Here is a 13,554-nt window from a genome sequence, read left to right on the forward strand (position 1 = left end):
ATATATATATATATATATATATATATATATATATATATATATATATATATATATATATATATATATATATATATATATATATATATATATATATATATATATATATATATATATATATATATATATATATAATTTGACCAAACTCAAGTTAAGGATCTTGTTGCTTGCAATGTATCATTTCACTGCCACTCATATCTGGCACTGAATTGTCATCTTCTTCATTTAAATTCTCAAAGGTGTTTTCTATAGGGTGTTGGCTTGTGAGATGTTTCAAACAGGCTAAATTGGCTACTTAGGTCTACTTTTGCAGTATCAGCAGAATTTCTAATAAGTTTTCTTATTCATTTAAATTATCAAAGGTGTTTTTTATAAGGTGTTGGCTTGTGAGATGTTTCAGACAGGCTAAATTGGCTACTTAGGTCTACTTTTGTAGTACCAGCAGAATTTCTAATTCTGCACATACACTTCAAGTAAGAAAAATACTTATCTCTATAGTCAGAATTGCATCCTGAATCCAAAGTTATTATGCATTAGCATCAGAAAGGAAATTAATATTCACCATATACAGACCTAGCCTATACCAATTCAGGGTATATATTTGCACGTTAGTGAGTATATGTGTATGTATGTGTATATGTGTGTATGTGTATATGTATGTGTGTATGTATATGTATGTATATGTATGTGTATATATATATATATGTATATATGTAAGCCCTATAGATAGGTAGAGTAGCTCCATAGGAGGCTTAGGCCAAGTAGGAGCTTGTCCCAGTGGGGCCCATAATAGAAACTGGGAAACCCTCCCCTGGGGGTCATAATTTCAGGTGGAGGAGGAAGAAGGCCCCTCAAATGTACACTCAGCAGGGCCAACTGCCGTGTTCACGCGTCAGATGAGTTACAAACCTTCTCCCAGTAATGGGTTAAATTGCATGGTGAAGCAGAACACCATCGTGGGAGGATCCTCTATAGGAGGACAACTGCGGCAGGGCGTAAGATCCAGATTTATGGACAACGGCCTCTGTAAAGGGCTGCCTCGACCCTTTCGGGGTACCTGCAAGACTGGGAAACTTGCGGTCAATTTTTCCCACTTGAGGAGTGGCGCCCCTCGAGGAAATTATAGCCTAGTAAACAACACAGCACTCGTACGGGATTCTGATTATTGGATAATTTTCTGGGCTTGGTTTGTTTTGATGGGCGTTTTCGGGCTGAAAAACCTCTTCCTAGCTAATTTATCTACTATGGGCTGCCTCCCCGTAGTAGCATAATATTTGTAGGCATGAATATATAATGAGTCGGAGGTAATAGGCTTGGGACTGTCTGTGCAGGATTTCGACTCTTGTTGATAGAAGAGCATCGCCAAGTGCTGAAAACCATGTTGTGACCAAGATGGGCCCAGGATTGCACAAAGCCTCCAACTTACTGGAGGTCCCAGGGACTTCTTGCTGTCCGGTTCTAAGCCGGCTTAAGCGCTTCGGTGTAGACTTGAGAAGATATGTTGGTCCCCATCCTGCACTGGTATCCGGGATCACTGCTTATCTTGAGGCCAAAATAATTTCAAAGATTTAAAGAACATGAAAATTGGAACTTGGAATGTTACGACGTTAAAAAATGACTATCGCATCGACATTTTGACTGACGAATTCAGACGGTTTGAACTGGATTTATTAGGAGTTTCAGAAACTCATATCCCAGGGGTAGGAAGCATGAAATTAGGTGACATAGAATTTGTTTACTCAGGAAGGAAGGATGGGGTACATAGACAGGGAGTAGGGCTCATGATGAATAAGGAAGCTGCTAAGTCTTGTTTAGGCTGGGAAGGTATTAATAATAGAATACTAATTGCTCATTTTATGACTAAAAAGTTTAGGGTATCAGTTATAGTAGTATATGCCCCCATTGAACCAACTGATGGAGATACTAGTGACTCAGATGAATTTTACTTACAGTTACAGGAGCAAATAGACAGGGTACCAGGTAGAAATATGGTGTTTTTGCTAGGAGATTTTAATGCCCAGGTTGGTAGAAATAGGGATAGATGGTATCCTAGCCTAGGTAATTTTGGTGTAGGAAAAGAAAACAGTAATGGCTATAGGCTTTTGCAATTTTGTAGGTATAACAACCTAGTTATAACCAATACGGTGTTTGGTCACAAAATGGCCCATAAGTTGACATGGTATTCACGTGATGGTAAGACAGCAAACCTTATTGATTATGTTATTGTAAACAGAAGACTAGCAGGATCAATACAAGATACTAGGGTGTATAGGAGTGCCGTTATTGATGTTAAAAGTAAAGATCACCATCTAGTAGTGTCTAAGGTTAATTTAAAGCTGAAATTTCGGAAGAGTAACTCCCTCCCGGGAAGTTATGATGTTGGTAGACTTCAGGATGAAAATTTGAGAAAAAAATTCCAGGAACAGTTGAGTACTAAACTTGAGGGTTTAAAATTTGACAATGTGGAAGATGGATGGAATAATTTCAGAAAAACAATTTGTGAAGTTGCTGATGGTGTCCTAGGGAAGAGTGCTAAGACAGCAACTAGGAATATTAGTGAAAAAGCTTTAGGTTTAATAGAGAGTAGAAGGGGTTTGTATAAGAATTATCTGAGCGATAGGTCGTATGAAAACAAAAGGAATGTAAAGAAAGTGGAGAAAGCATTAAAATATGAACTAAGGAGATGTGAAATGGAGGCGATGGATAAAATTGCTGAGGATCTGGAAGATGCGGCTAGACGGCATAATAGTAAAATATTATACTGGCATGTTAATAAATTGAAAGGGAGTAGCCGATCCGGACTAGTCCCAGTTAAAGATAGAAATGGGGTCACAATTAGTGATAAGGAAAAAGTTAAAGAAAGATGGGTGGAACATTTTGAGAATGTGCTAAACCGAGATACAGTTGCAGGAAAAGATATAGATGAAAATGAAAAAGTTTGTGATACCTTGGATGTGAAGGAAAATTTGTTTAGTCAGGAAGAATTAGCGACAGTACTAGAAGGATTAAAAAATAATAAGGCCCCAGGTGCTGATAGTATGATTAATGAGTTCCTTAAATATGGTGGCTCTGAGGTTAGGAATAAGCTACTGAAGATTATGAACATGATTTTTGAAAAAGGGGAAGTACCCAATGATTTTAGGAAAACCTTAATTAAACCACTGTATAAGAAAGGTGACAAGAGTGAATGTCGGAATTATCGAGGCATTAGTCTGGTCTCTGTAGGTAGCAAATTACTGAGTAATATGATACTTTTTAGACTGAGACATGCTGTAGACAAAGTTTTAAGGGAAGAACAATGCGGTTTTAGAAAAGGTAGAGGATGTGTCGACCATGTTTTCACTCTTAGGTTAATAATTGAGAAGTCCCTTCGTTGTCAAACACCTTTGGTCCTTAGTTTTATCGATTATGAGCAAGCTTTCGATTCTGTTGATAGAACAGCGTTAACAAAGGTCTTATCGTTATATGGTATACCAGAAAAATACATTAAAGTGATTTGCGCTATGTACGAGAATAATACTGCTGCGGTTAAGGTAGGAAATGAGGTTAGCAACTGGTTTTGTATTAAATCAGGAGTTAAGCAGGGTTGTGTTCTATCCCCCTTTATATGGATCATTTTGATGGACTTCGTCTTAAGGAGCACAGGAAAGGCAATTGGAGACCATGGAATCAAATGGGGAGGAAGAACGCTCCTGGACTTAGATTATGCTGATGATTTAAGCATATTAGATGAAAGTGTGAGCAAAATGAATGAATTTTTAGAGGTTTTACGAGTTCAGGGTGCTAAAATAGGCTTGAAAATTAATGTTAAGAAGACTAAGTCACTAAGGTTAGGAATAAGTGAAGATGAACAGGTGACCTTAGGTAACGAAAAGATTGATCAGGTTGGGAGCTTCAGTTACCTTGGTAGTATTATTAGTAAAGATGGTGGGAGCAGTGAAGATGTTAAAAGTAGAATAGCTAAAGCTCAGGGTGTTTTTTCACAGTTAAAAAAAGTTTGGAAGAATAGAAAGATAAGCCTACAAACCAAGATTAGAATATTGGAAGCTACAGTGATGACAGTGGTCAAATATGGCTCTGAAGCATGGACACTCCGAAAAGCAGATGAAAATTTACTAGATGTTTTCCAGAGAAATTGCCTACGGATTGTTCTGGGTACCCGGCTGACTGACCGTATTTCAAACAGTAGGTTGTACGAAAAGTGTGGTTCAATCCCGCTTTCTGGGGCTATAATGAAAGAAAGGTTGAGATGGCTAGGCCACGTTCTACGGATGAAGGATGACAGATTACCGAAGATTGTCCTTTTTGGCCAACCGTCTGGGGCTACACGGAAAGCAGGTCGTCCTTGTCTGGGTTGGGAGGATGTCATAAATAAGGATTTAAAGGAAATGGGAACTTCCTGGGAGGGTGTAAAGAGGGAGGCTTTAAATAGATTAGGTTGGAGGAGGAGCGTGCGTAGCTGTGTTGGCCTCAGGCGGCTTGGTGCTGCAGTGAGTTATTAGTAGTAGTAGTAGCAGTAAACAAAAGGAAAAGGAAAAAGATTTGTATACCTCTCAGTAATACAGTCACTAATGTCCACCAAAATGGTAGTTTTTGGTAAATTTATGTTGTAACAATGAATGCAGATAGCAAAAAAGAAAAATACATGATTTGATTCCCTATTCAATGCCTACCTACACTGTTTCAATTGCGTCCTCCTCCTTCTCCTGTAATGGGGCCACGCATAACCATAAGCTATATACAGAGGTGTATTTAGCATTATGATTAAACTACAGATGAGAAGAAGCACAAAAAAATTAATTCAAACCCATAAAATTGGCAAACTTTGATTTTAGCCTCTGTCCATGTCTAGCCTGATTTGAAGGGAGGGCTGAGACACAATGATGGTAGTGGTTATTACATTTTCAAGTAGTATTGAATAGGAAACCAAGCTAAATCATTAGCTAACCAGGTCCATGTTTTCCAGGCACTATCTTATCAGAAATATATGCATTTATACATTTTTTTGGCAATTATTCAATTTATAGGAGAGCAGCAAGTAAATGTACATTTACTTCAATTTTGAAAACTACTTAATTACCTTGAATCACACTTGCTACCAAAAGAAAGAGTCATTTCCTATACCAAACGTAGATTTTGGGAGTCTAAAATTGTGGTACAAAAATGAGATCTGTGTTGGAGCAATTAACAATTATATGACATAATTTCAAACAGGTATGGGCAGCTTGCAGGCCACATATGGATCTTGATGATATTGGATGCAGCCTGCAGTAGTATTACCACTATCATGTGACCTGCTGCCATATATGAAGTTATAATATTATATATAAAATAATCCTTCAGAACTTCAGTGCATCCTATCCTTTGGAACTTCCTGTAAAACTTGTTCGTGAATACGCCCCCTTCATTGCCAAGCCATTATCCGTGTTGATTAACCTGTGTTTCATGCTTGGTACTTTCCCAGATATTTGGAAAAAGGCATATATCCGGGTTATTCCGAAGTCAAGCCCCCCTAAAGCATGTGATGAATTGCGTCCTATCTCGATAACCCCCTGCCAGGCTAAAGTTATGGAAGCATTTGTACTCTGTCGATTGCTCGACCAAATCAGTTCTTCTATCGATAAGTACCAGTATGGTGGACTCCAGGAGTGCAGTACTACAATTTATCTAGTGCGTATGTATGATTGTATACTTACATGGCTGGATAAAGGTAATTGGTTCCTGGATCTAGGTGCAATAGACTTCCAAAAAGCTTTTGATTTCATTAACCACCTGATTGCTGGCCAAAATTTGAAGATAATGGGTGCGAAAAAGCGCGTGTTATCCGTGATTATGGATTTCTTATCTAATAGGAAACAGCGTGTTTATGCCCTGTTTGAGGGGGATTCTGACTCCGATTGGACAGGTATAACATGTGGAGCTCTGCAGGGCACAAAGTTGGCTGCCATTGTATTTATAGCCATGATCAACTACCTACTAGTTGAATATGAGGATCATTACAAGTTTATAGACGATATCTCTTTTCTATTGAAATACTTAGTTGAAAATGGGATTGTTAAGAAAGAGTTCAGTGACGATTTCTTCGATGCGTTTATTGCCAAGTGCAATGTCTCTAAATTGATCATTAACACGAATAAGTCAAAGGTCTTATGCTTTAATCCGTTGAAGCGCACATTCAGCCAACCGTATGTTCCGTTTCCGATTGTTGACTCAATAAAGATTTTGGGAGTTACTTTTTCAAGTGATTGTTCTTTCAGCTTGCATGTTGAAAATGTTGCTAAAAACGCAAATGCATGTCTGCAGTCTTTGAGTACAATGCATAGATTTGGCTGTGATGTCCAGTGCCTATTGCTAGCTTATCTTACATACGTCCGTCCAGTTCTGGAATATTCAAGCCCACTATGGGGGCCTGCAGCACTGCGTACTGTATACCTCATCCAAGAACTTGAGTCGGTGCAAAAGCAAGCCATGTTGATTATTATTGGCGATCGACAACTATCTTATGGTGAAGCGCTTGTTAAACTCGACCTCCCCACGTTGGCCCAAAGATACGAGCAGATTATCCTGAGGTTTGGGAAGTTTCTTCTCTCTAAACCCCAGCACTGAGACATCTTACCACCTACTGCAGTGCCCAACAACCGTACGCGTCTCTCTCTCTCTCTTAATAAGTAATACTGTTGTGAATTAGATAAAATTGAAACAACAAGAATTTTCTCATTTCCAACACATGTTGCAAAAATTAATCCTACTTATCCTCTTACATATTACTTTTTATTTAGTACAACATCTGTTTTACAAAACAAGCTTACTACCATGCATTGCTTTGAACCTTGTGTATTAATGACCACATAGTCTTGTTCATGGGGTCTAGGAAATTGATTAGTGTTGAAAGCTTCATATTTCAAGTTAGTTTTATGTTTGTACATGTTTGCCCACCTTGCAGTGTTACCTTAATTACCATAGTTTGTACTTTGGAGCAAATTAAGATCCACCTTGATCTGTAAATTACTCCATACTTTATTATGTGGATGATCAAACATCAAATGCATCTCAATGATGTTTCCAGGGAACACCATTCCACTCAACATCTAGTAGCTTCTTTGAAACATTATCATTGAGTGCTGAAACTGTTGTATCTGAGAGACTATTCCAGTGGTTTACTACACAGCAGGAGAAAAATGTTGATTTTCAAAAAATGAATTTCACATCATTCAAACATTCATCATAAGGCTTGACTCTTATTTTTGTTTCTGTGTTAGTAGTTCTCTTTTGCACCCCCTCCAGAAGCTGTATATTACCCCTGTATCCTGATAATGCTATGCTCAGTCCAAATCAAGCACTGGTCTGACAAGGAGCTTGTATAACCTCACAAAAATATATGGAGACCTACTGCAAAGAGTTTCTCTCAAGAGTGCAAGGACAGAGTTTGCATGAGAGTCTTCTTGCACTTTGAATGGAATTTACATTGCTTGTCAACAATGATTGCAAAATCCCTTTCTTCATCCACACTTTGCAGCTCTTGTTTGTTGTTTACAGATAAGATTGACCATAGTATGGTCAATCATGGACAATACTATGGACATAGTATTGTCAATGTAACAATGCCAATGGTTGTCATTTTTGAGTCAGATGTCCAAAAACGACTGAAAAAGCTTGATGCATCGAAGTCAAAGGGACCAGATGGTATACACCCAAGACTACTCAAAGAGATTGCTGAACTAATATCCTCACCTTTAGCAAAAATCTTCAAGAAATCACTAAAGGAAAAAGTTGTCCCCTCTGACTGGAAAAAAGCTACTGTTATACCAATACACCAGAAAGGCTCCAAAGACAAAGCTGAAAATTATAGGCCAATAAGTCTAACATCAGTAACTTCAAAGATTCTCGAGGGAATCATAAATGATGCTGTCACTAAGCACTTGACATACAACAACATCATGTCTCCAAATCAGCATGGCTTCCGAAATGGCCATTCCACGGACACAAACCTAATACAGTCATACAATGAAGTCACCAAACTACTGGAAAAAGGGACACCCGTGGACATGATTTTGTTGGATCAAGCAAAAGCATTCAACAAAGTCACACACCTAAGGCTAAAACGAGAGCTTCAAGCTTGTCATATCCACTTGGACATCATTGAATGGATTGTAGACTTCCTGGGAGAACGAACCCAAAGAGTTGCTGTTATGAATGATAAAGGAGTACGTGTACTATCATCACCTATACCTGTTCTTAGTGGAGTTCCCCCAAGGAACCGTGCTTGGGCCATCACTTTTCAACATATATATCAATGATGCTCCTGAAATACTCCAAAACCTTCTCACACTCTATGCAGATGACTCTAAGCTCATCGGGGCAGCATCATCTTGAACAGAGGCTGCATCAATCCAAGCTAATCTTGACAGGCTGGATGACTGGGCTAGACAATGGCTACTTGAATTTAATTCAAGTAAATGTAAAGTTTTAGATTATGGCAATAAAAATCAAAAACATATTTACCCCATGCAAAACCAAAGAACTGGTCAAAGAGAACCCCTAGTTGCAGTTACAGAGGAAAGAGACTTGGGTGTCATAGTTGACTGCCAGTTAAAGTTTCAAAGTCATACTGAAAAGATTGTAGCTAGTGCAAACTGCGCTTTAGGGACAATTAAACGAACATTCACGACTAAATCTCCACAAACAATCACCAAGCTATACAAAAGTCTTGTCAGACCAAGGCTAGAAACTGGCATGTCAATTGCATCTCCCTTCTATAAAGTGGACAAGGACATGATAGAGGAAGTACAGAGGAGAGCAACAAAGATAGTAGATGGGTGCCAACATCTTCCTTACCCAATGAGACTGCAAACTCTGAACTTATGCAGTATGACTTACCAAAGAAAAAGGGGTGACATGATTAAAACTTACAAATTGATTCACAACAATCCAATTCATGGTGTCTTCTTCATTGATTCATCACAGCGGACAAGGGGTCATTCTAAGAAGCTCATAAAGGTCGCTCAGAGGAGGGAATGCCATCACTTCCTAACCAGCCAGGTAGTAGACCAGTGGAACTCCCCGAGCAATCATACTGTATCCAGTAAGACTTTCAAAGAATTCAAAGTCTCACTTGACAAGGAGTGGAGCAATAAGGAATGGAGGCTGGAATGGGACACCTTGGAGTCCCAGACCAGAAAATAAACCCTAGTTAATAAAACCAAATCAATATTAAAAACAATTCCAAATTGATCCACATGGCAATTTTTGAAGAAATGCTGAGCAATGCTACAGGATGGAAAATCCTTCAATTGCTCCAAGTTGCAATTTAAGGTAATTTAAGGTAAAAACATGAGTTGGACTTGCCAAAGTGTATAACACTACATTTGTCAATATTGAAACTCATGTGCCATGTTGTTGCCCAGTTTGAATATTGTCAAGATCCACTTGTAGTTATTCATGGTTAACTGCACCAAACAAATCTGAGTTGTCAGCATAAAGCAATATGATTTGTAAATAATTGAAAAATATCATTTATATAGATACTGAACAGGGTAGATCCTAAGACACTACCCTGCAGGACATCACTGGTGACTCCATATGTCTCATAGAGGATTGATTCTCCTTCATTATTAAAGAGCCTCACTCTCTGAGTTCTATCAGTAAGAAAAGTGAAGATCCAGCCGACAAGGTCTGCATTGATTACACATGAGACAAGTTTTATCTTCAGGTGCAAATGAGGAATTTTATCAAATACTTTGGCAAGGTCAAGCAGCAGGACATCCAAAGGTAGGCCCTGATCAATCAGGTCTGTTATTGCATCTTATCTCTTTCCTTACTGTTCAAGTTATCATTAAATCTCTCCAGATTATCTCTGGATTGGAAAACAGCCCATATCATTCCAATATTTAAGAAAAGTATAAAGAACCTTGCTGAAAACTACCAACATATTGGCATGACTTCAGTAGTTGTTAAGATTCTTGAAAGAATAATCAGTTTTGCAGCTATTACACATTTTGAAGCAAATAATCTCTTGCTAAAAATTTCATAATATTGTATAGTTTATTTGGAAATGGTATTACCCTTTGTTAAGTGTTGCCTACAGAAAAGGAATCTTGGAACAAGATAACCAAAAAAATAAACAAAAGATAATGCACCAGTTACTGGATAATAAAAATTTTTGCAAAAGCAAAATTTATTGCTTTTGCATTTGAAATCAGGTTTGGGCAACTGTTTTTAGAAAAGAGCCATTATAATTAGGGTAGGCTAATTGGTTTACAGGCAATATGATTAAATTTTTACATATATTAAATACAATCTAAAGATGATCCAATTAATTTAATTTTAAAGTAGCTATAATAGCTATTTTTACCTATTAATAAGGACAAATTTCAGTGTTACATCCTATTTTTGTAGCCTATTTATGTTCCTTTGGAAGGAACATAAAATAAGCATTTCAATGGGTTATCAGTTTGGCAGGTCTACTCCACATAAGGAAAAACAATAAAAATGAATTCTACCTTTAATATAGGCTATGCCTAAAATGTAGTCAACAGATTCTGGTAAAACTCTAGTTAATTGACTTCTCACTATCACAAAAAGGGTTTAGGTTAGGAAAATGAAACTTTTAGGGATGGGTCTACAGGCTAAAGTATGTCCCAGGAAGGTATTTTAAAGTACCCATCTCTACTCCTTCTCCCTCTAGACAGCCCTGAAAATTGCCTACATGACAGGTCTTTACCAATTGAAATTTTGACAAGACAACATTTTACCTTAATTTTCAGTTACTAGTTACTTTATCTCTGCCTTTAGTTCTGAAAAATGCAATTCCTGTTATTTGAGTAGTGTTTTGAGCCATATCAATGTTTTTTTTTTCAAAATTTTGGAAATGTTTTTGCACATCTTAAAACCTTGTAAAATGGAATTGAGCAAAGTTATGAAGCTCAAAACAATTTTGTTGTACTTCAATTAAGCAGATGATCTATTTTGCAATGTTTCACTTTTATAACACACATGCTTTTAAAGGTCATCAAAGGTCAGGGCCCTCTAGAGGGAGATGGAGTAGAGGTAGTTACTTCAAAATGCCTTCCTGGGACATACTTTAGTCTGTAGATTCATCCCTGATGGTTTCATTTTCATAACCTAAACCCTTTCCAAGATAGCAAGAAGTCAATTAACTAGAATTTTACCCAGATTCTCCATGCATAAACCATTTTCACCACCCCTACCTTTATACACAAATATATAGCCTAGGCCAAATTAAATGCATATTTCTGTTTCTTGATTTGGTTAATGATGCTATAGTTTAGACTATGAGTAAAACAAAAGAAAAATGTATGGTAAAATGTATCGAGTATAGCTATGATTTGGAATGCAGTCTATATTTGTAGCTTAGGGGGGAGAAGAGGGATTGTAAAAGTGGTTTGTATGTAGATAATCTGTTGACTGTATGCTTTATGTATAGCCTATTAAGAAGCAAGAATTGTTATGTTTACCATGTTTCCTTGGGTGGATTGGACCTCATGAGCTTATGCCTTTAATAGTACTAACTTTATTTATATAACATGTTTCTTTTAGAAGTGGCCAACCACTAAGGTGAAACCAAGAGTGTTGAATGGAGAATTGAATGGTACTGCATGCTTCTCCTTAAAGTGATTCCTTTAGAATAGGAATCTTGACAAAAAGTAGTATTTTTCTATTTTCTGATTTCTGTCTTCTGCCATAGATCTGACAAGACTTTCACTCCCAATTTGAGCTAGTCTATGAAAGACCACAAATGAAATGCAAGAAGTTACCCTAATTTCTATAAGATACAATATAAATCTCACCCTAACATATGGATGTAAAGTAGCTTGGCAATATTTCTGCATCTCCACATAGCATCTTCATCTCTGAAAGTTGATCTGATGTAAGCACATTCTTTATTAACAACAGCACGTTCCTCAGCTGCTGTTCTGGCTGACCTTATTTGTCTAATTAAGTCCCTCAGTCTAGTGGGTGTAGGCGTCTTAACTTTCTCAACAACATCCCCAATCACCTGTTTGATAGTGTCAACCACAGCAGCAGAATTCATTTCATTTGAAAATTGGGCTTTAAGATAAAATTATTTGATTTCTTCCTAAGTAGGTGCCGCGATGTTGACATGGTTGCTGCAAAAACACAATTTGGCACATTTGAAGTGAATAATGAACAAAAGTAGACATTATAAGGATCACCATGTACATATTTTGAAGGAGAGCTTTTAATTTCTCCTTTTATCCCATGGTGTTGTAAAAAAATCCTCTCAGTTAAACCGTGGCAATTTGTAATTGGGCTCATTTTCTAGATAACAGGTAAATACAATCAATTAATTCAACATTCACTGTTCTTTCCAAAAACTATTTTAAAAAAAGAACTCAAAAAAAAAAAATAAAAAAAATTAAAGAGCCATATTAAAACCTAAAAGGAACAGGAACAGAATTTCATAATGATTCAATATACTCGTTAATATTGCAAACAACCAGTTCTAACAGAATTTAAGTGAATAAAGAAAGTGCAATAGAATAAATACTAAAGTAAATAGTTAAATCACAGGCAGCGCATTAGCGGTGCCTAAGTAAAGAGCGATGTGACAACCTTTATTATTTTTTAGACCAAGGCACTTCGTATAGAAGACGTTGTAGTAGAAACGTCAACAGGGACTCAATCGATGGGAAATTAAAAGGGGTAGTACCGTTTTCAATAGCCCTAAATAATTTAGGGCAGCCAACCCCCCACGCCCATAGTTTCCTCAAATATATCTTATCAAAATCTTAACATAACTATTTTATTCGTGTATTTTAAAGGTCCGAAAATTATGTCTTTGAGGATGACAATCCCCTACCCAAAGCCCGGGGACAAGGGTTATAAGTTAAGCCCTGGGGGCATATACGGTTTTTAGAGAAAGGGTATTCGTATAAATTCGGAGGGCTCATTGAACTGGTAATTAGAATTTTTAGTGCCCTTTTGAAGATTAAATAAAAATTTTTTTTTTAACTGCAAGTAAGGAGCGACATTAAAACTGAAAACAAACAAAAATTATCCGTATATGAAAGGGGTTGTCCCCCTTGCAAAAGTTTGACTCTTTCACAACTCTATTATTAAAAAAATAAAAAAAAACTTTAGTGTAAATAGGAAGGCCTTGTGGACGGGACAACCCCATTTTGTATATGAGAGAATTTTTGTTCGTTTTAAGTTTTAATGTCGCTCCTTGATTGCAGTTAAGAAAACTTGTTTTGTTTTTTTATTTAATTTATGAACGTTTTTGAATTAATACATGTTTAGATTTTGGCTCACCGCACTTGAATCATTAAAACGAAATTTACATATTGATTTTTTTTTTTTTTGTTTAACGGCTTTCTCATAGTTTTGATCGGACGATCTTGATAAAAAAGGTTGGGAGAGGAGGCCTAGTTGCCTTCTAGTTTTTGTTTACTTAAAAATCCAATTAGATTTTTTATGTACGAACCTTTTTGCTAGTAATTAACATACGTGGTTTATGAATTAGAAATTGCAACGTTAGTGCCCTTTTCTCTAGTCGAAAGGTCGAAATATCAATAG

The 13,554-nt window shown here is 36.9% G+C and overlaps 1 protein-coding gene across 1 annotated transcript in view; it reads right to left on the reverse strand.

Annotated features, from left to right (window-relative positions):
• LOC136034952 (AP-1 complex subunit gamma-1-like) overlaps positions 1–12,109 on the reverse strand; it is a 78,154-nt gene extending 66,045 nt beyond the window's left edge. Inside the window, exon 1 of the mRNA XM_065716497.1 lies at positions 11,805–12,109. Within this exon, the coding sequence (XP_065572569.1) occupies positions 11,805–12,049 (245 nt within the window). The 5' untranslated portion in view covers positions 12,050–12,109. The remainder of the gene's footprint in view (positions 1–11,804) is intronic.
• Between the last annotated feature and the right edge of the window lie 1,445 nt (positions 12,110–13,554).

The sequence above is a fragment of the Artemia franciscana genome, chromosome 13 (assembly GCF_032884065.1).
Source record: "Artemia franciscana chromosome 13, ASM3288406v1, whole genome shotgun sequence".
Lineage (NCBI taxonomy): Eukaryota > Metazoa > Arthropoda > Branchiopoda > Anostraca > Artemiidae > Artemia > Artemia franciscana.